Genomic DNA, 27166 nt, shown 5'->3' on the forward strand with positions numbered 1-27166 from the left:
TGTGTAAATAAGCTTTAAACATATACTAAGTGTTACATTTGTATTTGTCATTGATGTGTGAATTTTAGGCATCCCAATTAGATCCCTTATATCAGATGAAGACTGTGGCGTTGTGACGGAGCCGCTGCGTTTCGGAGCTGAGAAGTGTGAGAACCAGCTTCCATTCATCTGTGAGAAGAATGAAGGACAGTCTGAGAGTTCAGGTTAGATACGGTCCTCTATCATTCTGATTGTTTTATTTCTGGCCTCTCTTACTTGTTCATCTTTTCATTCTGGGTTTTGTATTTGCAGTCAGGGAGGTGTATAAGCCCACGGTGTGTAAGGATGATTGGGTTGGATGGAAAGGGTTCTGTTATCAGCTTTACAAGGGAAAAGACGCCCCACTATCCCAGACAGAAGCTAAGTCGATGTGTAAAATGGCTGATGCTGAGCTGGCCAGTATAAACGGCATAGAGGATGTAGAAATGCTACATGTAAACTTTCACATAGGTACACAAACATCTCCAGCATTACCTGCAGTCTGTATAGTTAAACATGTGCTTTTATCTTTAATTATCTTTATTTAATAACAAGAAAAAAATGTATGTATCTGTGATAATACATAACTCAAATGCACATATTTTAATTTAACAAAACTATTTAATGTATGTTATAGATTTGTGCTGACAAATGTCTTGTGTATGTGACAGATTTAAAGGCAAATGTTTGGATTGGTCTTGAGGGTGATGGATCTTCCTCGGTTTTTAAATGGATCGATAAATCACCAGTGTCTTTCACATACTGGGCCAGGGCTCAACCTCCACCACTTCTTCCAAATACCACTAACTGTGTCTACTACTCAGGAGAGGTGTGTGTGTTTCCTTAAGTCGAAAATGGATAGACTGTAGATATGTATCTTATCTTATCATTTCTTGAAATCTAGCACCAAAATAGCACAAAACTATTTGAGTCATTAAATCTTTCCCATCCATCGTTTTCAAGCGAGCCAGCGCCAGCATTTTTTATTATTTTCACTAAAGTTTAAAGGGATAGTTCGGCCAAAAATGATATTAAACCCATGATTTACTCACCCCCAAGCTGTCCGAGTTGCATATGTCCATTGTTTTTCAGACAAACACATTTTCGGATATTTTATAAAATGTTTTAGATCTTTCAGTCGATTAAATGTAATGTTACGGGGTCCACCCATAGTCCACGACCTTCAAGTCCAAAAAAAGTGCGTCCATCCTTCACAAATTAAATCCAAACGGCTCCAGGATGATAAACAAAGGTCTTCTGAGGGTAATCCGCGCTGTTGTAGAAATATCCATATTTAAAACTTTATTAATGAAAATAAATAGCTTCCGGTAGCGCCGCCATCTAAGACTCCTCTGTATTCAGGAGAGAGTATTAGCGTAGAGTACGCACTTTTCTTAGTGACGTATGACCAATTCGGAGGGCGGGGACACAGAGCAGCAGCAGAGTAGCCTCCGTAGGCTGCGTAAGCTCTCATCCTGAATGCGGACCCGACTAAGATGGTGGCGCTACAGGAAGGTATTTACTTTCGTTAATAAAGTTTTAAATATGGATATTTCTACAACAACACCGCGCGGATTACCCTCAGAAGACCTTTGTTTATCATCCTGAAGCCGTTTGGATTTATTTTGTGAAGGATGGACGCACTTTTTTTAGACTTGAAGGTCGTGGACCCCGTAACATTACATTTAATCAACTGAAAGATCTAAAACATTTTATAAAATATCTGAAAATGTGTTTGTCTGAACAACGATGGACATATGCAACTCGGACAGCTTGGGGGTGAGTAAATCATGGCTTTAATATCATTTTTGGCCGAACTATCCCTTTAATGCCTTTCAGAAAATGTTCTTCTATAAATATATAACATAACATATAACATCCAATATATCAGACCCTCTGCTTTCAAACCAAAGAAACGGTTTTTTCCTATCTTCATTTGTTTTCTTTTTATCACCTCTGAAATATTGATAGGATTCTTCAAAAAGATAGATATAATTGCATTTTTGTGAAGGACTTTTGTTGGAGATTAGATTCAGAGCAAGAGTTTTTAGCAGAGTTTTTGGATCAGTGGATGCTTTAGTACTTTATAAGTTGGATAAGAGTGCCACCTAGTGGATGATAGCAGAAATATGAATTGCCGTAAAAACTCAGTAGCGCCTCACTGCAGAACACGACATCCAGGGGGCGGGGTTGGATTCAGATCCAGGGGCGGAGCTGGATCCAGATCCAGAGATCCCATTGATCGGCAGTTTTACCACAAGACACGTCATGCAAGTGTTGCTGCGTTACCATTTCCGCATTAAGTCGTAACTAAATAAATTTATTCTTTTGACATTAAAACGAACTTTACTTATGACTACAATAAAAGTAGTGCCTTTAGGGTGAAATGTAAGTTTTTTTTGCTATAATGTTTTGGAGTAAAACATTTCGGGTAAGCCTACTACGAGTTATCTTCCCACATGGAGTTTAAGACCTATGGATACAGTATAAATATGCATAATATATGCATAAATATGCGCTAGTTTATGATCGATTCAAGAAAATAACAGGATCATTTAGAAAACAATTTACATGAAGTGTGTGAATGCACGCACAGATTCCAGAAAATCATTGGCAGTGTGAATGAACCAAAATCAAACGATCCCTGGACACATTTTCCGTAATCTGTTGGCTATTGTCGCATGACGATTTCTAATCATGAACTTAATATCATCTGAGGTTTTTTGTCTGTGTTTGCAGCATTATACATGGTCTGTGTCTGAGTGTGACAAGCAAAGACATTACATGTGCAAGAGGCCGGGAACAGTAAATGATAGCTTGCCAGAAGAGGGCTGCCCTCCAGATGGGGTGAGTGACTATCACTGACACATGAGAGAGAGAGGCCAGTGACAGTTATTAACAAATTCACTGTGACTCTGCACTCATGTGTTAATGGATATGTTTGTGCTTTTTGTTGTTTTTATGATGTGTTTGTTAATCTTATTTAGATCGTTTTTCCTTTTGTAATCTCTAGAACTGGAAGAGACACAGCAATGCTTGTTATAAAGTGGACCCTGAGCTAGTATACTATAAAAACAGCTGCCACATCAACATTAATAACAAGTAAGAAAGCGTTGACATACCGTTTACCTTAATAACACACATTTGATCCGCATGTAACACACACATACATTCTTAAAGCTGATAAAATAGTATTGCTTTTAGTGATTTATTTCTAATGATATATGTTAGGGTGTCAGTTGGCATTATAAATTACAGGTATTTATCCTGCAAACAATGTATTACAGAATTACCATTGGCATTACAACAGAAAGTAGTTGTGGCTGTAGATGGTTGCCTATATATATATATATATATATATATATATATATATATATATATATGCAACCATCTACAGCAACAACTACTTACGATATATATATATATAATATATTATTATTATTTTCAATCAATTACATTTTTTTTGTAATATATCTTAACTCATTGCAAAAAGCACCACAACAACTTCTAAAAGTGAACAGGCTTTTTGTTTCTGTTGGATAAAACAAATCAGACATTTTAATGATGCAAACAAACAAACAAATAAATATCACCGCTATCGCGCAATGTTGCACATGTTCGCATATCCCTACTAACATCCGCGTGCCAGATAATATATTATCCGCATTGACCTAAAGCTTTGACGCTACATTTTGAAGTATTAAAATTAAATCGCTCATTTATTGCATATCAGGATATGTACAATTGTTATATTTCTGTGAAATCTATTAGAGCCGGTGAAAAAATTGTCTGCGAATCTCCGATTCTCATGCGTGTCTCATCAGTTAAGCCAGTTTGGTGATTAGTAGTAAACCGCTATCACCTGCTTTCAGATTGAGCGGAATTTACTACACACACTGCAAAAAAATATTTTCAAGAAAACAATTCTTAGTATTTTTGTCTTGTTTTCAGTAAAAATATATAAAAAAATTGAATTAACATGCTTTTTCTTGATGAGCAAAACAACCCAAGAAAATAAGTCTAGTTTTTAGACCAAAAATATCAAATTTAAGTGATTTTGTGCATAAAACAAGCAAAAAATCTGCCAATGGGGTAAGCACATTTTTCTTGAATTTTTCTTGAATTTAGTGTTTTGAAGATGTTCTTTGCTTACCCCATGGTCATTTTTTTTTTTTTGCTTGTTTTTTGCACAAAATCACTTAAATTTGATATTTTTGGTCTAAAAACTAGACTTATTTTCTTGGGTCGTTTTGCTCATCAAGAAAAAGCATTTTAAAGGTATAGCGGAAGATTTTCCCGAATTATTTAAAAGAACCGCCCCTCGATATTTTTTAAAAAATGCTCCCGAGAGGGAACGCCTGTTAAACGCGTGCACGAGACAGAGAGAGAGCGTGCAGGAGCTCAGTTCTTCTCTTCGCTCTGTTTACAAGTTTCTGTCGGCATGTTTACCGTGTCTGTGCGGTTCGTGACTTGTGCCAGGGCTAGCATCGCAAATCATAGCTTACATCAACTTTTACCAGCAGTGATTTTAAATGGATTTCTTCAAATAGCATGACAAAATGTACCTTTCCAGTAGAAACTTTGCGTGGGAAGCCCAACCTGTCCTTTTAGCTCACGCCAGCATGTGAAATAGTCTCCCATAAACATTCTGGTCTTGTTTCTTTCTTTATAGTCCTTTCTCTTCTTGTCATACAATTCGTAGACACTTTTTCTCTTGCGACCCTCAGACATTTTGAAAAAAACACAGTGAGAACGCGACCTTCAATGAATGGTTGAAACCGTAGCACAACACACATACACGTGAAAGTGCGCATGTGCAGAAAGCGAACGTAGAGGCGAGCACGTACGACGGTTATACGTCAACATCATAGACTGTAAAAAAAGATGGACGACGCCTGTTCGCTCCCTTCCATTGGTGAAAAGTGAAGCCGTCAGAGTCCCGATATGGCGCTGACATCTTGGGTCTTGAGTCTGCGCAGTAGCGATTTCGGGACCAGTCATGCGCAGTAGTGAGCAGGAAGTAAAGCCGCGAAATCAAAACCCCGCCCTCGCTTTCGCAGAATGCGCATATCACACGATATCACAGCTGTCAATCATGACGTGACACCACCGTTTTTATATCATTAAATAACTAACTAAACACAAACTTATTTTAAAAACAAACATTTGAATTTGCATCAGTGTAATAAAAACTACAATAAATGACAGAAACTAGGTTCGGAAAAAAGATAATTGAAGTGTAATTTTTTTTAGTTGGTCTCAAGTCCCATTGAATAACATGGGGAGGCGGGGTTTATGACCTATACTGGGACCAGTCACTGGGGGGCGATTGAGACGTTTTGGCTTCACTTTTCAGGGCTTGTGCGGCACGCTTGGTCAACATATAATCAGAATGATTGACATCTGGGATGACCAATAACAGTGGTGATCCACCCGGAAAACGAAAATCTTCCGCTATACCTTTAATTTAAGAATGTTTTGATATTTTTACTGAAAACAAGGCAAAAAGGCGAGCGGAGACTTTTATGCGTTACTTTGCGCTTACTTCCGCGTGTGACGTTTATCTTTCATACTCGGAGACATGCGCACATGGACAAAACCGTGAGAAAGCCGGTTAAGGTGTTTACATGCCACGCGAAATCGGCGTAATGAGCAAAAAACTACCTGTGCCGATCGGTTTTTGCTTACGCCGTTTATGAGCTTTCCCCGATTAAAGAAAACAGTTTTACACGTTTACATGACCCCATGTGTTATTAGGGATGGCGAAAACGAAAAATTTTCTTGACCGGCCACCGAGCCTCATTAGCCGGTTGAAACCGGTTAACCGATAGGCCTATTAGTTTAAAATATGCTATGCTATTTAAAATAACAGCCATTTCGAGCCTCGCCTGCAATTTCGCAACTCGCATCTCTCTGCGCTCTGCCTCCGGCTCACACACACACACAGACCTCACAACACTTTTTAAATTCCCTACAGCGTGAAACATAAGTCCCGCAAACGCAGCGCCGTGCTTACTTTCGAAATAGTTTAGGTACTAGGTGATCGCGTTGAACTTGAAAATAAAGGCGTTTGTGAAGCTCATTTGAAAATTGCGGCGGCTCATTTAAGAAAATGACAGCTCAGAAGAGACTGCGCTTTAGTTTGGGGTAGTAATAATAAAGACATAGGATGATCATCATCACCTTTTCTGTTACCAATGAAATATAGATGTAATGTATTTCCAAATCTAAACCCATATTATGCAGAATGTTGCCTAATAGACTGCAACACGATAAAACCAATGGATTAAATGGGTACCTTCAGAATGTGTAAAAGACGCACCGGCCAAAGCAGGTCTCGCACTGTGTTTGTTCTAGAACAAATGCAGCAAAGATATTTAATGCTTGCATGAGGCATATAGGCCTACGCTGAGTTTTATTTATTTATGATGAGGTGCGTTCTAATTAACAATGCAATGCAAGTGAACGCGCCGTGCCGGCGCCTTCATGCACGGACCGGTAATTATATACTCTGCTATATTTGCTTTTTATTTATTAAATACATGCATTTGGTTGATGAAACATTTATTAAAATTAAGATACAATTTATACAAAACGAAATTCACTTTAAAGAAATGCTTTCTACAAAGCAAAACTTAATAAAGTGGTAATAATCATGGCTGAGGATTTACAGAAACAAAACTTACTCTGCACTTTACTGTTAGCCTAAAATACATAAATGTTAATAATTTGGAACACAACCAGTAGAGACTTTAATTTTAATTATTTTATTGCTGTATTTTATTTACTATTCGAATAAAGGAATTTATCAAAAAATAGCCTGTAGCATTTACTTTTCGCAAACCTTGTGAGCATGCGAAACCAAACGCAGTGACCTCGCGCCAAATGTTTTTTTATTGGTTTATAAAGTACAAACATGAAAAACTGAGTGTGAGGGATTTGTTCACTTCACACAAAAAGATCTTGGAAAGAAAGAGATGACTAACTGTAGTAGGGTTTAGTCCACTGTCTATAATAGCCTAATTTACAGATCCCTTTTTTTAACCAACAACCGACAACTTTGACCGGTTAACGTTGATATGGTCAACCGGTCAAACGGTCATCGGTTAACATCCCTACGTGTTATCAGTTTATTAAGCATAATCGGCGTAAGACTGTGCATGTAAACGCACTCAATATGTATGTATGTATATGAGAAAATGCCTTCCAAGTTCTTGCCTGTCTGCCCTTTTCAGCATTTTTGTTTTTGTTTTGTTTTTAGATTTGAACAGGCTTTCATTAACAGTCTTCTGAAGGAGCACATGAGCTCTGAGACGTTGTATTTCTGGACGGGCCTGCAGGATTCAAAAGGTTCTGGAGAATATCAGTGGATCAGTCAGGATGGGACAGCGGGCCAGCTCACATACACCAACTGGAGATGGCGAGAACCAGGTATTTGGCTATGAATGTTACATAGACTTAAAAACATCACATAGTTGTTTATGATATAAATGATAACTGTGAACGTGTATGTGTGTTTTGGCAGTTTTACTCGGCGGGTGTGTGGTGATGTCTGCAGGAAGTCCCATGGGCCAGTGGGTTGTTAAGAATTGTACTCTATTCAAAGCTGGAAATATCTGTAAGAGACCCATTAAATCCATGGTGGAGCCTACTCCAGTTCCAATCAAGCCCGACCTTAATGCTTCCTGTGCCCAAGGATGGGTCTCGGAGAAAGACAATCCTTACTGCTACAAGGTGTGTGCTTACATTTATGCATTTAGCAGACACTTTTATCCTCATTACGAGGTGTATATTTTGTCAGTATGTTTGTTCCTGGGAATTATAACACAATACACTAAAGTTATGTGAAGAGATTTAGATCTAATGTGTTTTATGGTTTTGCAGGTGTTCAACGAGGAGCGTTTGACCCGAAAGCGTACTTGGGAAGAGGCAGAGCGATTTTGTGAAGCGCTGGGAGCTCATCTGCCCAGCTTTACTAATGTTAAAGAAATGCAAGCATTAGAGTTTATCCTGAAAGGCACTATAAGGTATAAAAATCTTTTTGACATGAGTTATACTGTATACTCTCACAGACCCACATCCTGTGAAACTCATAGGCTTACATTTCCGTTTTTGTCACCCTAAACAGTAGTGATCGTTTTCTCTGGGTGGGGCTAAATCGAAGAAACCCGAATAACAACAATAACTGGGAGTGGAGTGATGGACGTCCAGTGAGTCAATAAATGAGTGATTTTCCAAGACAAAAATTAAACATTAATTAGCTAATCTGAGCAGTAATGCTCTTGTTACTTTTGTAATTTTTATTGGTGGGCAAAGATTAAATGCAGTTTTTGAATAATATATGTATGTCTTTTACATTTATATAAAAAATTAAAAAAAAGATAAAAAAGAATATATATATATATATATATATATATTTATGTATGTATGTATATATGTATGTATGTATGTATGTATATATATATATATATTTATGTATATATATATATGTGTATATATAGGTATATATAGGTATATATATATATATATATATATATATATAGGTATATATATATATATAGGTATATATATATATATAGGTATATATATATATATATATATATATAGGTATATATATATATAGGTATATATATATGTATATATATATATATATATATATATAGGTATATATAGGTATATATATATATATATATATAGGTATATATAGGTATATATAGGTATAGACGTCTGGTAAATATATATACCTATATATATATATATATAGAGGTATATATAGGTATTTGTATTCGTATTATTAATATTATATATATATATATATATATATATATATATATATATATATATATATATATATATATATATATATATATATATATAATAAATATAAATAAATATATATATAAAGGTGGTGGAGTACACAAATATAAGAGTCTGTCCTGAAAGGCACTATAAGGTATAAAATCTTTTATTTCTAATAAATAAATATCTATATATAATAATAATAATAATAAATATAATACATATATTGTATATAAATATTTTATATTATATTTAAAAAATACTACTTACACACACTCATATATTATGCAGAACATATTTTGTATGCGATTAATTTTGATTAATCTTTGCCCACCACTAGTAAATTTCTTTGTTGACTAATAGTGAGGTGTGAAATGTGCAAGTTCTCAGATGCTTCTCTGTTATCTAGGTCTCTATGACAATCTTTCCAGGAGAGTTTCAAGAGGATGATGAATATAACAGGAATTGCATTGCTTTTAAGGTAGGGCAAACACGACTCCCAAACAGTACCCTATCTTGCATGACCTCTGACCCCTCATATTATCAAAGCTGAACATTAGCGAAGAATTGATACATAGCATTGTAGCCTTGTAAATACATTGTAAACCAAGACATTTTGGGTTTTGCTGCAATGACTACTAAAACACAAAAGTGTCTTTGTAAAATCCATAATCTGGTGACATCTCTGGTGGCAATTTCATCATTTCTGTTTGATATTTGCTATTTTTACTATTGATAGTGTCTTAATAAGAAGAATATTTTTTACCTTTAATCTAAATCTAATCTACACATAAATAAAGCCATGCTTGGTTTTATTGCATTAACTGACACCAGCCTCAACATACCATCATAATAACAAGATTTTGCACAGTTGGAGACAAAAACATGAGTTTAGCCTGCTTGTCATAATGAATGTGTTTGTGTGCTTTTGTGTCTTTTTACCAGACGTCTAAAGTATACTACAGGCAGTTTTACTTCATGCATTTACTTCACTACCCCGCGTATACTCGGCCGTTCGATCCCAACACTTTTCACTGTGATGCTGAATTGGAGTGGGTGTGTCAGATACCACGAGGTAAACAACACCTTACACACTCATCTGGACTCTCTATCTCCTGCCCTTAACTAAGGGGCTGTTTATACCTGGTATTAAGATGCGTTTTGGTCAAGTGGACGAGATTCACGTTTACACCTGGTATTTTAATCCGTCTCTTCTGTCCCTTTCTGTTACTGGTGGTGGTCTGTGGGCGAGTCCCTCTGCTTTCGTTTAATTTCGAGCAGGAGAAATGAACACTTTAAATTAATATTTGGTCAAAGTCCGCTGCTTGTGTTGTTAGTAAACAAGCTGCACAGAGTTTCGTACATTTATGTGTATGAGCTTTCTCTGATATTTTAGAGCAATTGATGAAATAAGCTTGTGCAACTTTTAAACGCTCGCAAAATGAAACCGTAATGAAAGAGGCAGAAAGCAGCCGCTTTAGTTATATCAGTGAAAGCCTAAAGATGATGTTGTAAATTGTGTGTTTGTTCTAGAAGTCAGGTCTGATGTAAAAACATGTATTGTGTTAAGTACATTACATTAGATCAGTAGTCGGAGAGTAGGTGGTCTTGCTCATCTTAACCATAAAAGTAATCAGGTCGAAAGTGGACGAGCTCAAATCGTTTTACACCCAGTTGTCTTAAGCGTCGTCCACTTGTGATCCAATCAGCCAAAACGCATCTTAAAACCATGTGTAACACAAAACCCTGAGACACAAAACTTTCTTGTTAAACACACCTTTGCAAAGTTTTTTGTTTCCTTTCAGTACTTCTTTATGATTGATAATTGTAAGCAATTGTATTCAAGGGAGGGGAACTGGGATATGTTTAATATGCCCCTGTGTTGTATTGTTTTGTTACATACATAACTGTTTTAAGAATATATAATGTTTACATTACACATTACACAAATCATTAAATGATTTTTATGGGGACATGGCTCCCCTGATTTACGCCCCTGACTGTATTAAAGGTGCCATAGAATGCATTGAAATAATGTTTAATTGTTCTTTGATATTGACATAGAAGGTATGTAACTATATTAGTGCAAAAAATATCCAGGAATGATTTTACATGTCCATTTACAACCCTAGGATTTGTCCTTTCATTTAAATGGTCTATTTATGCCCTATTTGGAAGGTTCATGAATAATAATGTTGAGCTTTGCTCTGATTGCTCTGCGGCTCATGCCAGTAGCTCACATTATTAAACAGACCTTATATGTTTGAGCCTGTATCAGACGAAAATACAGATTTTGAGGAACGACTTATTGTTTGGAGATTGTTAATGGATGTTTCTGAGTGGTAAGTTTATGGTTTTTTATGGACCTGCAAAATGTAACCGTAAAGTCAATAGTAGAACTTCACCTTTAAAGCTAGCATATAGCATTAATTAGCATGTAAAGCTAACTCTGCAGACACAACTTTTTTTAAGCTTTGTGTAATTTAATGTTGGCATACATTTTGACTGTGACGTCACAGTCAGTGTTATGTTGAGATTGGCCTGTTTTCCAGCAGTCTTTTGCGTGCATGAGGTTGACATAAAAAGGGAAAACAAACGCAATTGAGTCTCACGATATGTCATTACCATATACAGAGCTCTTACTATTTATCTATTTTTATACCATGGTCTGTTTAAATACTCGATTCTGATTGGCTGGAAGGTGTGCATTAAAACCGTTTAACGCACAGGTAGTTCCAGTCAGTTTGATTAATGTTAGAAATTAATCCACTACTATAAACATTGGTAACCATAGTAACACAGTTACACTTGGAGAGAGAGCGAGAGAGAGATTTCCAACTGTTTGATTTTTGTTTTCATTTAATTTAATCCATTTCAATAAATGTAATGTGTCCTTATATAGTAATCGTGGTTAGAGACGTCGGTTTTATTTCACACTTTACATAATTCATTTAAATAAATGATTAGTTCAAATAAAGATTGCCTTGTCACTGTCAGTGTTGGCTGTCATTCATAAATTATTTAATGAATTTAAATAAATATGATAATTCATTTAAATAAATGCAATACAATGGCCCTACTTTATTTAAAGCGGACGGAGTGCGAGCCTTAACTTAAGAAGATGACCGTCATTTTTTACCTGTCGGTTAAAATTACACTGTAAACATTAATTACAGCTTTAACTTGGCAAATAACCAAGGTATAAGCGGGATAATCCACGGCTAGCCATGCATTAAAGCGTTGGGTGGTTCTTCGCCTCTACGTCGTGCATTAAAACCCTTTAATGCATGGCTGGCCGTGGATTATCCCTTACTTATTTTATGGCACCTTTAAAAATAACCATTCACAGTTATACAACATGTTATAGTTAACTATACAGTATTTTGAACATAAAGTAAAATGTAAGTAAATCTTGGTTTAATCTAGACTTTGTATTTTTTCGCTATTTTCAAGGTCAAACACCGAAAACCCCAGAGTGGTACAACCCAGGTAGAGCTAATTTATTAATAAATTTATTTTGTATAATTTATTGTTTGTGAAAATTATTAACACATGCACTATATTCAGTGTTTGCATATTTCTTGTTTTTTCTTTAAACAGATGGACACCATAACACATCTTACTTCATAGACGATCAAGAGTTTTGGTTTGTAACAGAGCCAAAGTTGTCATTTGATGAAGCTGTTTTGTACTGCAGCAGCAATAATAGTAAACTCGCAGCACCCAAGAGTACTCATGCTCTCCAGGTCCTTCGGCAACAACTTACTAAGGTACCAGAGAAACTGCAAGTTACTAAAGCACAAGTTATAAATGCATTAATGTAAATGTAATTTTTATTATTTTTTATAGTATGTAAATTTACCTGAGAAGCGATGGAGATTTTGGGCAGACAGTCGCTTTCGTGGTCCTCATGTGCCATATATGTAAGTTGTGATTTTTATTATACCTTATCTAAACTTTATTAATCAGTTTAAATGCAGGAAAGACCTGTATGTATTCGACTGTATGTTTATTTTCTTATCAGTTTGTTTTTGGAGTATTTAGCAGTACTGTACTGATTTGTGTGTACTCATGCAGGGTGAGCCCTATGCACTACTATCATACTTCATTAATGGGCAGATGCACCTTCATCTCGCCCTATCTTGAACGTGGTAAGAAATCTCATTGTTCCTTTCAAAAATAATATTGAAATCTTGCAGAGAAGCATCTGGACATGTTTTTCTATTTGCTTTATAATTCATTCAGTTGGCTGCTTCAGTTAAAATTCACAGCATTTACACACACAGTGATGAATTGTAAGCGGTGAGGTTTGTTTAGATTTTTACTTGCACGCATGGCTCTTCCAGCCTGGTCCTTTGTACAAAAAATAAAGTATCATACACCTCAATATTACTTTTTGACAAAATGGTACATTCTGTGCTGGACAAACGTTCTGTGCTGGTCATTTGTGGGATGATGTTAAATGCCATGGAAGTCCAAACACCTTGATATGTGTATGTAGCAAATAAAATGTTTTTTGCTTTGTAGGAATTCGAGCGGACTGTTATGAAAAACAGCCGTTTGTGTGTGAGACCCTTAATGTCACATCTACAGAGAAAGGAAATCAAACAGAACCCCAACAACCTCGCTCGAGATGTACAGGCACAACCCAGCATTTCAGAGACAAGGTTTGCCATTCACTGATGACCTTTGTGCCCATGCACACATAACTTTGAGAAAATCTGTTGTATCTTTATATTAATAATCTCAATTTATGTCTTACAGTGCTACTGGATATTATCAGACTCTTTTTTACAGAGTTTCAAACAAGCCAATGAGCTCTGTAAGAGTCTGAAAGGCTCGCTGCTCACCGTATCTGACCAGGTTGAACAGGGTGCGTATATCCACAAAGTACACTAGTCAACATTCGAAGTGGATCAAAACCATTCAAAAAGTTTACATAAAATCAATCCCTAATACCCATTCTTGTCTTAGGACAACTTTGATAAACTTTTTTGATCCACTTCAAATGTTGACTAGTATACATACATGCATACTGTACGTACATGTCTCTATGTAACCCAGGTTTAAAAAGACATGTAAATGTTAGCACTTTACAATGCTCTGTTTCTCTCTATGTGTTAATCCTTGGCATCTTCTTTCTTGCTTTGTATCTAGATTTCATCAATTCCCTTTTACCACAGTTACCACAGCAGCCTAAAAGCCTGTGGATTGGACTAAAGTTCAAACCTGGTGATACTCAATGGGTTGACAATTCGCCGGTTTCATACTTGCACTTCAATCCACTCCTACATGGTCATGTCCGACCCATGTTCATTAATGCAAGTATTCACCTTTGAAAGTGTACTTTATACAACATCATGTACAGAGAAATAATTTACAAACCTGTCATATACTTAAAGATATTGTTTCTCTAAAAATTAAGATTATTTTTTCACTTAATCATCCTTGTGCCATTATGAACCCATATGGCTTTTTTCTATGAAAGACAAAAGAAGATATCTAAAGAATATTCAAGCTGTTTTTCCCATTCGGGTGATTCTCACAAAATCCAGATTTAGAAGGTGTCCATGTCAGAATTTTTGAAAAGCCCTTGAAGCCAATTTTTTTTTGCACATATAAGTTTAAGGTCTGAACTTACTATAACTATTATTTTTGGAGGATTTAAAAATATTTCCTATAGAATGATTTACATTTTTAGATTATCATTAGCAAAAATTATCATTACCGCAACATGATATTATATTAAATATATGCATTTACAAACTCATGTTTCGTTAATGAGAACTAAAAAGTTGTCTAGGTACTATGACAAACAAAATGTTAACTTTTATCTGGAGAGAAAAAATAAGAACTACTTACCTGGTAGCCATCTTGAGTGTCACAGTCAATTATGTCCCTTCCAACAAATATTAGTTCCTTGAGGGCTTAAACAATGATTGAAAATTGTAAAGGAAGATGAGAACATTTTTCTTGGACGCATTTATATTCCTTATTATTCTCTACATTTAGTAATGATCACCAAATACCACATGTTTCTTTACTGTAAATGTTTATAGTATAACATGCACTGAAGCTTTAATTTTTTTAGATTTTTTTATTATAAATATTTCCATGTCAAAGAACCCAAATCCAGTCATGGACACGTTGCGGTAATGAAAAGTTTGCCTTTAAATGTGAAAAAAACAACAAAATTGGTTTGTATGATGTCATTTGAAATCATGTGCAAAATAGTACATGAAGAGATGTTTGTAACTGTATGCTTCTTATTTTGATACTCTTATTTTGCATTAACTTTTTTTATCAAAATGTTTCACCTCATAAGTCTAATTTCGCGAGAATCACCCATACCTATTTATTTTGTGGACATAGAGAGACATACTTCAGACTTTGCCGAATGGATGAAATGTTTCTTTGATGTAAAAGTTTCTCTAACTTTGATTTGCATGACAGTCATTTGAAGAGGAGTCCATGGAGCTTTGTGCCTTCATGTATACCGATGCCCATTCTGACTTGATGGGTACCTGGGACTTCGCTCCCTGCACTGACCGTCAGCCTTCCAGTATCTGTCAACATTATGCAGGTAGATCTTTGTGTTTTTATAACTTAATGTTATATTATTGTCACCTATGTTAATCTATTCCTTAACAATATCTTTCTTTAACAACTTCCCCAGATAAACCAGAAGAACCAGTTGTGTCTCAAGAACAATTTACGGCTGATAATCACACATTTAAGATACTGGAGAAAAACGTAACATGGATAGATGCTCAACAGTTGTGCCTTGAAGAGAACATGACCCTGGCCAGCATACCAAATACATATGTCCAAGCAGTACTGACAGTTGAAGTTGTTCGGAGAGGACAGCCCCTCTGGATTGGCCTCTTTAGTGAAGATGTGAGACTTACAAATTTATGGACATATTGGAAAATATTGTATATTAGAGATCAGATTCAAATGAGTTTTGTTTATTTTGTCTATCAAGGATGGAGAGCACTATCATTGGATAGACCACAGCCATACTGTGTTTAGCCGTTGGACCCCTGAAGCCACAGCAGGGTCGTGTGTGTATCTGGATACTGATGGGTTTTGGAAAGCTACCAGTTGTGAAGAACAACTTTCGGGAGCACTCTGCCATATCCCACACTGTGAGGATCATTACAATCTAATTCATCCTTAAATCAATTCATAAATACTAACAGCTATGCTAGTAGCTGGGTAGCTTTTTCTGTTGATGTATAATTGCTAGTGGCTAATAGATCAACGCAATGTTATTCTTACATTTTAAATGCATTTCTGTAACAGCTGAGAGCATCGCACCTGAAGTGGATACGATAAAATGTCCTCACAAGAGTAATGGACAGAACTGGATTCGATTCAGGAACAACTGCTACACATTACTGCTCGGCTCCTCCAGGTGGAGCAAGAGCGACATTAATGACCCACAGATATGCAAGAATCTTGGTATGAATGTTTCTTCATTATTATTATTTTATATGGCACAAAATATCAATTGAGATGCAGTTTGTGAAGCAATGGTGTTTCTTTTTTTCTCCAATGATACCTAAAGAAAAGTAGCATGTCATGATTTTATGATGCCTAATGTATTCTAGCTGCAAACGGAGAAGCTCTGACCATTCGGGATGAGGAGGAGAATAATTTTATCACGCAGCAGCTGCAGCCGTTTAAGAATCTGGCTCGGTTTGTGTTTCTGCCAATGTACAAAAGCACGACAGGTGAGATCAGTCTACCTCCACCCTGTAAAGCATATTATCTTACACACTACACATACAGTAAACACTGGACTGTTTTGGTAGTGACATGCAGCCATGAATCTCCTAAATTATCATTCTTACTGTGTGTATAAAGGTACAAAAGTGTTACTTTCTCATGCTGATGAGCAGCTGAAGTGGCTGGATGACAGCAATGTCCAGTACTCTAGTTGGAGACACGGTGAAAGACCGAATATTACACAGCCCTTTATGGTTGGGCTAAATCTGGATGGAGAATGGCAGGTGACAACCAAATCAGAGTATTTCAATCCCGTCAAACAGCGGACTATTGTGATGTGCAAGATTGAGAATGGTATGAAATTATTTATTTTTTTGTCACATTGCAGGATTACAACAGTTTAAAGTCCCCCTGTGGTGTAATTATTGCTGTTTATGTCTATGTGTTTTTTTAAATATGCTTTACGACAAAGCATGTGCAATGTGAATGTGTTAACCTGTTAACCAACATCAGCATTGAATAAAATACGTTGTGCAAACGTACAACTCGCGTATGTATTGTAAACTATCTGCTACGTGTCTTGAACTGCCAACCGTAACATTTATCCGATCTGTGCGTTTGAGTGGAGGCAGGGATTCATTTGCATATTCATAGATCTATGTATTTTAAATGAGGAAAGGGTGCAGAATTACATTCAAGCTAATTTAAAGCATTGAAGGAGCTGTCCGCAGTGTTTCTACTTAAACTAATCCCTTTTCAATTGCCTTTGTGTGAAGGGGTTGTAATCTCACATTAAAATGATCCACTTTGCGGGTTTTGCTATTACCTCTGAAAAAAAAAAAAATTTTATGTGAAAGTACCGGGCCGGATTTGGCACGAAATCCAGTGACGTCACCTGCATGCGCGCTCCCGAGCCTCTCGCCTCGTCTACTGACTTTGCGCTCAACAGTGACGACACTGTCTGATATCAGAATGAAACGACCTGCTCCCAGCACAACACAGACTCCACATATTGTGAAGAAAAAAAGTTATCTACTGAAGCTCGTAAGGCCAAACGTGAATCGGATCAACTCCGGACAAAAACACGGATTAACATTGGCAGGGCATTTGAATTATGGAGAAACCTCCGCTTTGTTTTGGGTATAAAAATGGATCCGGAGTTGGCTTTCATCCTTTTGGACAGGTAAGCTAACATTACTACAAAGCATTTCAAATATATTTCGATTATGTGCTTTAGTTTTTTAGATGTTATTTCGGTTTGCTAGCCTTCGCTTTAGCGTGTTTGCCCAGCCGTTGTCGATCGATGACGTAAAACTGCGGAGGCGTTTGTTTGCGTGCGTCCGCTTTTTAAAAGTCTTTAAACTGGTACAGTCTGACATTGATGGAAACTGAGATTATACGATATTGATCGCACAGTGTGGCAAGCAACAACCCTAAAGGACTATTTAAAATAGCACAGTATATACCAGGCTTTACTGTTATACTGAAATTGTTCAGTGTAGTTCACTAATCGTTTTCGTTATCTTAATGTAAATTTACCACGTAACACCACATTACATAGGCTAAATGCAGTCAATTAAACGTTGCAGTGGGAGTTTACCTGAGTTTCCAGCATGTTGTGTGATGCTTTTTCCGGTGTGTTACATCTCGGTCTGGCCGTCGCTCATGAGTTTGAGCACGCGCTTGTAAACTTATTGGTTGCAATCTGAAACATCACCGCTAGAGGCCGCTGTATATTACATACAGCGCCTTTAAGAAATAATTATCACAGGAAAAGCTTTTACATATGCTGTTTTGATTTATTTTAAAGGCTGGGTGCACGATCTCTGAAAGCTGATGTTGACATTTGAAATCACCTAAACAATCACGCCCCTACCCCAATAGAATCTAGACCTTCTTTTGATAGACCCGCCCCACACATACGCAACCCAGGCAAAGATGTAATTTAGTAGATACGCCCCTTACTGCTGATTGGCTACAAGTGTGTTTCGATAGTCGGCCCAAAATCTCTTTTTCAAAGCGTTTTTCAGATACTTTGCACTCCGCCTTTAAGGAATAAAATTCTCGACTACAGGGGGACTTTAAGTTTACAGCAAATATATTTACAATGGACACCAAACGTTTGAGACCATTTGTGAAAATTAATGTGAAAAAACTTTTTTATTTAAAGAAATTTTTACATTTTAATTTATATTTTATCTCAAAATGTCTTTGATTTAAGACATTTTGTTTAGAAAATTCCAAAACATGTTATCGCAGATTTTAACTGTGGTCTCAGACTTTTGAACCTTACTGTATAAACATTTTAACCTAAAATCTTGATGTAAAAAAAACAAGTGTTCATTCATGATATTCATCAATGTCTCTTAAAGATCTCAAAGATGAGTTCATGAAGAATGTGGTTGACGTTCAGGCTCCAGAAGGCATCAGTTATCGTCGGGTGGCCAAAAAAATGGACTGGTATCAGGCACTACAGGAGTGTGGCAGTAACGGAGGTCATCTCGCCAGCATCACTGATAAAACAAATCACGACAACATGGCAACGATCGCCAGAAGAGATGGCTTCTCCCTTTGGATCGGCCTTTCCAATCAAGATGTACAGAATTTTTATAACAACAATGATTATTAGGAAATAGCAGTTTTAATCTTGCAAGATTAGTGGTTTTACTTTATCCATACAGAGAGCTTGATAAGAGTACCCAGCGAGCAATTTTAAGACATCTAATAGCCATCCAAACACAGCCCAGACGTCTAGGCTAAAAAGGCAAAATTTGCTAAATTTTCAGTAGAAAGTTAATCGACTTATAACCATAGTTCAAAAATAAAATATTAAAATTAATTTAATGAAACCTCCTGTAATCACTATTGACTTTGCTTACATAATAAAATACCATCCATCTCACAACTTATTTTGGCCCAAAAAAATCTGTGACCAAATTCAGGTTTATTTTGGCTAGAAGTGGGTTACTCATACCTGTAATATATTGTGCCTATAGTTAACCTAGAGGGTAAAGGTACAGCTGTTGCTGGCTGGGTACTTTGTAGTAACAAATTTGTGGATTAATAAAATATTGCTGTTTCTCTAGCTAAGTGGATGGCCCTTTGAATGGTCAGATGGGACTCCGGTAAAATACAGACCTGATGGATTTGTCTATGATGGCCATGGAACTGAGGAAAAGTGCGTGTTTGTTGACTCTAAAGGCATATGGACGGCGGTTAACTGCCATGCGACTCAAGAGGGGGCCATCTGCTACAACCACGTCAATGACAGTAAGACAACCCAGCACACATTTACAGAATTCTTTTTTGGAAAAAGTTAACCTAAATCTTGGTTTCACTTTCATTTGTTTGTTTTTAATAGAGACCAGTGCGCTTGTCTCTACTGAGAGCAGCAGCTGTCCAAAGAGTAATGATCAGACATCTTGGGTTGTATTTAAAGATCACTGTTACTCTTTGAATATGCACAACTACACCGTACTGAACATGGAGGAGGCCAAAAATTTGTGTCAGGCATTGGGTAAGTGTCCATATTGTATTTTGATGTGACCTACTGTATATTACTGCATATCTAAGTATATAAGTTCACCCAGTCATATACTAAACAGACTAGGGCCTGATCCACTATGCAGCATATTCTGTTTAAAAACTTTTTATTTATAGGAAGAGAACACCTGGCATAAAAATCAGCCAGCAGTTTTATTTTCATGTGCCTTTTAGAGGCAAATTGTATATTTTAAGCTCACACATGCTTTTTTTTGCTTATCTCGTGTTTATCTTGAATACCTTTATTGCATTCTTCATATCTCCAAAGACTCATGAGTTTTAACCACTGATCTATATAAATGACTGGATTGCGCATGACGTCACACTTGTGAAGCCACCGCGCCGCCATGTTGGTATACCCAAACGTTCTATTAAATCAATGGACGTTATCAGATTTTAATGATAAAACATCACTTTACTCGTCTCCGTTTTTATATGTGAACTTACCCTGTACATTATTACAACACAAACGTCCAAAGCATGTAAATAGTTATTTACTGAAAGCTGTACATTTTGCATTTTAATCAGTTATACATTCATCTTTATTACAGTATCAGATCAGCAGACAGACCGCAGCATATTTAGTATTAATGACAATAAACGTGCTCATTCTGAAATCAATAATTAGCTTACAAGTTACCTAAACTTATTTCGAGAAATAACGCTGACCGTCACAGTGTAGCTGAATGTCAAAAAAAACTTTATTTATACCCGCGTCATTAACAAATGCAACAGACACACTCACCTTAACGTTTTTTTATAAATCCATTATCCTGCCCGATTAAAACATAAACATTGCAAATAACACCAGAATTAACAAATAATTAACGTACACATATCCTAAAAATTAACCTTGTGTAACTGATACGCTGTAAAGGGGGTAAATTTTGATCATGATTTTGAATGGAAGTCAATGACGCTCTCTGCCGGTTGGGTATACCAAGATGACGGCTCGAACTCTGCGCTGGCTTCACCTCACGCAGTTACGTCAAGCGTTCTATGCGCAATCCAGTCATTTATATAGATCAGTGGTTTTAACCCACAGACATCAAGCAGGATGTCTCTAATATCAAATTTTCTGTTTCTTATATTAACTGGCAGATTCATCCTCCAAGCTGTTAACCATCAAGAGTAAAGAGGAGAATGATTTTGTCTCCAAGTTTTTAAATGAAAACCCTTCCATCACCAGTCGAGTGTGGCTGGGACTCAACATGGACTCAAAAGGTACTGTTATTATATTAATATACCTTATGAAACCTTAAGTCTCAGTACAGTAAATTCTTTCTATTTTAAAGTATAAGCATGGTTCACATTGCTGATTATAAAATCCCAGACTGTAAGAAGATTGAGATTGGACAAAGTACATGTTATACTCACCTAAAGGATTATTAGGAACACCTGTTTAATTTCTCATTAATGCAATTATCTAATCAACCAATCACATGGCAGTTGCTTCAATGCATTTAGGGGTGTGGTCCTGGTCAAGACAATCTCCTGAACTCCAAACTTAATGTCAGAATGGGAAATTTAATTTAAGCAATTTTGAGCATTGCATGGTTGTTGGTGTCAGACGGGCCGGTCTGAGTATTACACAATCTGCTCGGTTACTGGGATTTTCACGCACAACTATTTCTAGGGTTTACAAAGAATAGTGTGAAAAGGGAAAAACATCCAGTATGCGGCAGTCCTGTGGGCGAAAATGCCTTGTTGATGCCAGAGGTCAGAGGAGAATCGGCCGACTTATTCAAGCTGATAGAAGAGCAACTTTGACTGAAATAACCACTCGTTACAACCGAGGTATGCAGCAAAGCATTTGTGAAGCCACAACACGCACAACCTTGAGGTGGATAGGCTACAACAGCAGAAGACCCCACCGGGTACCACTTATCTCCACTACAAATCGTAAAAAGAGGTTACAATTTGCACAAGCTCACCAAAATTGGACATTTGAAGACTGGAAAAATGTTGCCTGGTGTGATGAGTCTTGATTTCTGTTGAGACATTTAGATGGTCGAGTCAGAATTTGCTGTAAACAGAATGAGAACATGGATCCATCATGCCTTGTTACCACTGTGCAGGCTGGTGGTGGTGGTGTAATGATCTGGGGGATGTTTTCTTGGCATACTTTAGGCCCCTTAGTGCCAATTTGGCATAATTTAAATTCCAAGGCCTTCCTGAGCATTGTTTCTGACCATGTTCATCCCTTTATGACCAGCATGTACCCATCCTCCGATGGCTACTTCCAGCAGGATAATGCATCATGTCACAAAACTCGAATCATTTCCAATTGGTTTCTTGAACATGAAAATGAGTTTACTGTACTAAAATGGTCCCCACAGTCACCAGATCTCAACCCAATAGAGCATCTTTGGGATGTGGTGGAACGGGCGCTTCGTGCCCTGGATGTGCATCCCACAAATTTCCATCAACTGCAAGATGCTATCCTATCAATATGGCCCAACATTTCTAAATAATACTTTGAGCACCTTGTTGAATCAGTGCCACATAGAATTAAGGCAGTTCTGAAGGCAAAAAGGGGTCAAACACAGTATTAGTATGGTGTTCCTAATAATCCTTTAGGTGAGCGTACATCTCACTAAAATGTCTTTTGTACGTCTCTCTTCTCTAAGGTAAACCCACAGGATGGGAAGATGGCAGTGAGTTGGACTTTTCTAGCTGGGACCCAAAATTAGGGCCAGAGTTATCAACGAATACATTGCAGATATGTGCAGTCATGGTGTCGAGTACAGGTACCTGGACCCAAGCTAGCTGCTCAAACAGTCGCAGTCGAATTGTCTGCAAAGCACCTGCCAGTAAGTCTCTAATACTAAATTTCTCTCCTTAACCAGACTTACAGTAAGTCTGAAAAAAAACAAAAAATTCTTGAATGCATTTTTGTTAGAGCGCTAAGACTTTTGGAGTAAACTGAGAGTTTTTTTCTCCACTTTAGAATCTGGGAAGCCCGTGGCTGTGGTCTTTTTCGTCATCGTGCTCATCTGCATTATCGCGGCTGTTGGATTCATAATTTACAAGAAAACCCGACACCGCTTCACTTCGACTGTACGATACCAACGCAACTTTGATGACGCGGATGACACAAGTATGATCACAGATGCAGATTGATGCTTAACCTCCATATTTGATGTCAAATGAAGTGTAGCTACAACGTGCCTTACAGTACAAACACTTTACTATGTCAACAACAGACATACCCATCTCAGTGATTCAAACTAAAGTTATTTATTATTGTTCATGGCACAAAACAGCTCAGTCGGACATCTCGACAGGAGTGGTGTTAAATTATTTTTAGGTTTTAATCTTTAAATTAAAATGTCTGAAATGCTTGTATTTTTAATGAGAGGACTGCAGGTACTTATAGGGAAAGTTCACCTTAAAATGAAAAAAACTTTACTTATCCTCATGTTTGGCCAATCACATATGTCATTCCTACATATTCCATTCTGTACATAGAACAAAAAAGGAGTTATTTAGCAAACCTCTTTCCTATAAAACAAAAGTGAATGGGGACCAATGTTTACCTGGCCTATATAAAAAAAATCCTAGACATTTTGTTAATCTCAAAGTTTGTGTTTTACTATAGAACAAAAGTCACATGGTTTAAAAAAGCATGAAGATGAATTAAATAAATTGTACTTTTGGGTAAACCTTGTATGTGTAACTTTGCCTTAGCATTATTTGATCAGGGTTTTTCACTCTTGGTCAGCACTAAATAATAACGTTTAGGGTTGATATGGTTTTAAACTTTTTCTCTTATTGAAGATGTGATTTTAACAGAGCTTAACTATTTACAAATCATTTAAAGCACCTTGGTGAGAATTCTAAAACTGGATTGTTTCATTCGTTTGATTTATTTATTTGTTTTTCTGTATTTGTATTTAAGACTTTCTGAATGTCACTCCTTGAAGTATGAATTTAAAGATTTTATAAACTTAAAATCGAATGAAATGAATCAGCAGCCAACAGAAATAAACATTCCTGTCAAACTAGCCATGATGGTGTTTTCCCAAAAAGCAGGTTGTATCTGTTTCAGATGAAGCATTTGTTCAAAATTCCTGTAATGACCGCCTTGGATGTGTGAAATGTACTTTTGCCATTATGGCCTTTGTTCATTACAGTAATATTTAAGTGCTGTACAACAGTTTATGTCAAAGGTAAATGTCCGTGCACTGAATGCTGTACATCTATGATAAGGTAGTAATTGACACAGTCAATTGTAATATGTAATATCCTATGCACTCTTATGCTTAACTCAAACTTACTACTGAGATGTGATGCACTTTGAGCGGTGTGAAATCTAACTTTAAGCACAAATTACACTTTAGAGAAGGATTTATGCTTTGTACATATTTTGTAGTATTTATGTAGTTTTTGCTGTTTATTGTCTGTTTAGGTTTTTTCTTTAAGACAAGCAAATTACACCAAAGATACTTTTGGAATTGTTGGTAATCTGTTGCAATGTTTTCATGTTGCAGAGACTTTTAAAGAGAATATATTGTGATCCCTTTTGTTACTTGACTGCATTTTGGCTTTCCTCTGTTTTGACTGCAGCAGAAGATGCTCAATAAAACAATGTGATTCTTCGGATATTAAATGTCTTCTAGTGCTGGATATAAACTTAAACATTGTTGGTTTCCTAGATTAATTGATTATAGTCAGTATGGAAGAAAAAATATTGTCCACACACTGTAAAAAGTATGCAACCAATAAGTCATATTAACATGTTTTACATTAACTTAAGCAATTTCAACTTTTTATAGCATTACATCAATATGTGACCCTCGGACCACAAACAAAACCAGTCTAAAGTCGCACAGGATTTTTGTAGCAATAGCCAACAATGCATTGTATGGTTCAGAATTATTGATATTATTTAAGTCGAAAATCATTAGGATATTATGCAAAGATCATTAATGTTATTTTTTAAGTGGATACAGTTGGACTTTTTGGTACCCTAAGATTCCTGATTTAATCATATCCTAACAAATCATACATCAATGGAAAGCCAATTTTTTTGGCCTATGATGTTATGCAAGCTTTATTTAAATGTTTAAAAGTTTATGATAGCATTCCAACTAATAAGCAATCAAATAGTTAAAGTTTGATATATGGGTAGCCTCATGTCTCAGAGCTTGATCTCACACTTTGATAGGCTCGCTTTGGGGAAATTTGAGGGTACAATTGTGACATTTTGAAATATTGTGAAAGCAGTTTTGCTGTTGAGGCACTGTTATTGATTGTTAAGATTAAGTCGTTAAAATTGTCAAGTCCCATAATAGATATTTTGGTAGGGACAAATGTTCACAACTTATTTTAAGGTTAATGTTTAATCAAATTATACCCCACTACGTACTGACATAAAATTTAAACTTGTGAACAATAAGGAACATTCGGATAAAAGGCCCTCTGACTGGAATTATAACAAATTTTTAGTATATTACATGCACACCTGCTGTGTTGAAGTAACAAAGTGATTGCTGCAGATGTGGATAGAAAGAAAACCAATTAGAATAATGCTTACAAATGCAGTCTTTTTAAATGATGCATTAAACAAAACAAGACAAAAGCTGTGTATTTACAGGTAAATGTTTTCCTCCTGTTTCTGTACTCTCATTCAGTTCTCAACCGGGGGTACGCGGACCCCTAGTGGTCCGTGCCGTAATTGCAGGGGTCCGTAAAACCATTTAAAATATATATTTTTTAATTATCTTACATTATTTTTTGTTTTATTGAATAAAATAATTTTTTTGTATTACTAGTATTACAGAATTAAGGTTGAAATTTATTGTTACATGTTGCTTTAAATGACCTCGTGTGTTTTTATTTTTGCCAAATTGCACATTAAACAAAAGATTCATCTTAATTTAAGAAAGTGTTTTACCAGAGAATTGGTTGTATATGAAGCATGTGTTGTGTAATTTCAATGCAGTAGAATGAAATTTAAGTATTAAAGAAGTGTAAATTTCACAAAAGAAAGTACGTCAAATGGACGTTGATAAAATATTAATTTCTAACTATTTCTCGGATGGGACATTAATGAATGTATTAATTTACAGGACGCAGTAAAACATTGTTCTGAAATGTCAATTTTGTGTGTAATGTGTTGTGCCATTTCAATGCAATCAAATGAAATGACGTGATGCAATTTTTATTGCCAGTCATTAAAAAATATTAATTACTTAAATTGTATTCACTTATTGCATTCATAGCTTTTAACTGTGAAAATCATTGTGATTGGAAAGAAAACAATGGCGGGTGAGAACAGGGGTAGTGGGTCCATGAGGCTAGTTTTAGATATTATGGGGGTCCAAGTCAACACTCCAAAAAAGTTGAGAAATTAACTGTGCATTTTGGCGGTTTCATCGGACTCACGCGCGTTGCCTAGTTACGCCTGGTGCGTAGTTAACTTCCGGTCTGTGCTTGTTTATGGTGTGGCTAGCGACTAAACTGACATCTGGAACAAATATCCTGTGGAAAATAAAACCGTTTCCAAAATACGAGGGAAGATAATGACCATGGATCACAGCTGTGTGTGGATTTGGCAGATGAGACAGGCAAGAATCTGTTGCTAACATTTTGTACATTAATTTTACACAGTAACGCTAGCTTAGTGTAATGGTTGCTTTAGCTATGATTATAAATTAATGTAATTAATTGGTTATTTATTAATCATGTTATTAAAAATAATCTACTCTAGACTCTGTTTTATTGATTTTTTTGTTGCGAAAGTTAAGTTTGGGCCAAAAAAAACCTGTTTGTTTGTTGGCGTTGAAACCATTATTGCTATCTTAGCGCTAACAACTCTAAATTAAATAATGTCAAAATCAGACATAATTTTAGTATAATTAATTGCAAATTATATATTTATGACCAATCTATTACATAGATATTAATTCAAAAATATTATTGTTCATTCAAGCAATATCCAGTCTGGTTGACACTATTAATCAGTTAATGTCTTGTACAGCAGTACTGTAAGTGGAGGGTGTCATTTACAGTCTTGCCGTTTTATCTGCTGTTAAAAATAGACGCTGGCAACTGCGGGTCAGGAGAGGGA

The 27166-nt window shown here is 36.2% G+C and overlaps 1 protein-coding gene across 2 annotated transcripts in view; it reads left to right on the forward strand.

The window, feature by feature from the left end:
- Nucleotides 1-24703, forward strand: part of ly75 (lymphocyte antigen 75) — a 39835-nt gene extending 15132 nt beyond the window's left edge. Inside the window, exons 6-35 of one of the 2 annotated variants that reach the window (XM_065241602.1) lie at nucleotides 69-203; nucleotides 292-489; nucleotides 690-847; nucleotides 2758-2865; nucleotides 3032-3120; nucleotides 7280-7449; nucleotides 7544-7752; nucleotides 7903-8045; nucleotides 8147-8228; nucleotides 9227-9298; nucleotides 9763-9892; nucleotides 12271-12306; nucleotides 12418-12587; nucleotides 12667-12740; nucleotides 12895-12968; nucleotides 13345-13484; nucleotides 13582-13690; nucleotides 13975-14138; nucleotides 15271-15400; nucleotides 15494-15714; nucleotides 15803-15965; nucleotides 16123-16281; nucleotides 16431-16553; nucleotides 16687-16902; nucleotides 18921-19144; nucleotides 19635-19818; nucleotides 19910-20065; nucleotides 21193-21315; nucleotides 22722-22904; nucleotides 23042-24703. In XM_065241602.1, the coding sequence (XP_065097674.1) occupies nucleotides 69-203; nucleotides 292-489; nucleotides 690-847; nucleotides 2758-2865; nucleotides 3032-3120; nucleotides 7280-7449; nucleotides 7544-7752; nucleotides 7903-8045; nucleotides 8147-8228; nucleotides 9227-9298; nucleotides 9763-9892; nucleotides 12271-12306; nucleotides 12418-12587; nucleotides 12667-12740; nucleotides 12895-12968; nucleotides 13345-13484; nucleotides 13582-13690; nucleotides 13975-14138; nucleotides 15271-15400; nucleotides 15494-15714; nucleotides 15803-15965; nucleotides 16123-16281; nucleotides 16431-16553; nucleotides 16687-16902; nucleotides 18921-19144; nucleotides 19635-19818; nucleotides 19910-20065; nucleotides 21193-21315; nucleotides 22722-22904; nucleotides 23042-23214 (4316 nt within the window). In that variant the 3' untranslated portion in view covers nucleotides 23215-24703. The remainder of the gene's footprint in view (nucleotides 1-68; nucleotides 204-291; nucleotides 490-689; nucleotides 848-2757; nucleotides 2866-3031; nucleotides 3121-7279; nucleotides 7450-7543; nucleotides 7753-7902; nucleotides 8046-8146; nucleotides 8229-9226; nucleotides 9299-9762; nucleotides 9893-12270; nucleotides 12307-12417; nucleotides 12588-12666; nucleotides 12741-12894; nucleotides 12969-13344; nucleotides 13485-13581; nucleotides 13691-13974; nucleotides 14139-15270; nucleotides 15401-15493; nucleotides 15715-15802; nucleotides 15966-16122; nucleotides 16282-16430; nucleotides 16554-16686; nucleotides 16903-18920; nucleotides 19145-19634; nucleotides 19819-19909; nucleotides 20066-21192; nucleotides 21316-22721; nucleotides 22905-23041) is intronic. The other variant, XM_065241603.1, reaches the window with a different exon arrangement.
- Nucleotides 24704-27166: the final 2463 nt, after the last annotated feature.

This window comes from Paramisgurnus dabryanus, chromosome 14, assembly GCF_030506205.2.
Source record: "Paramisgurnus dabryanus chromosome 14, PD_genome_1.1, whole genome shotgun sequence".
Taxonomy (NCBI): Eukaryota; Metazoa; Chordata; class Actinopteri; order Cypriniformes; family Cobitidae; genus Paramisgurnus; species Paramisgurnus dabryanus.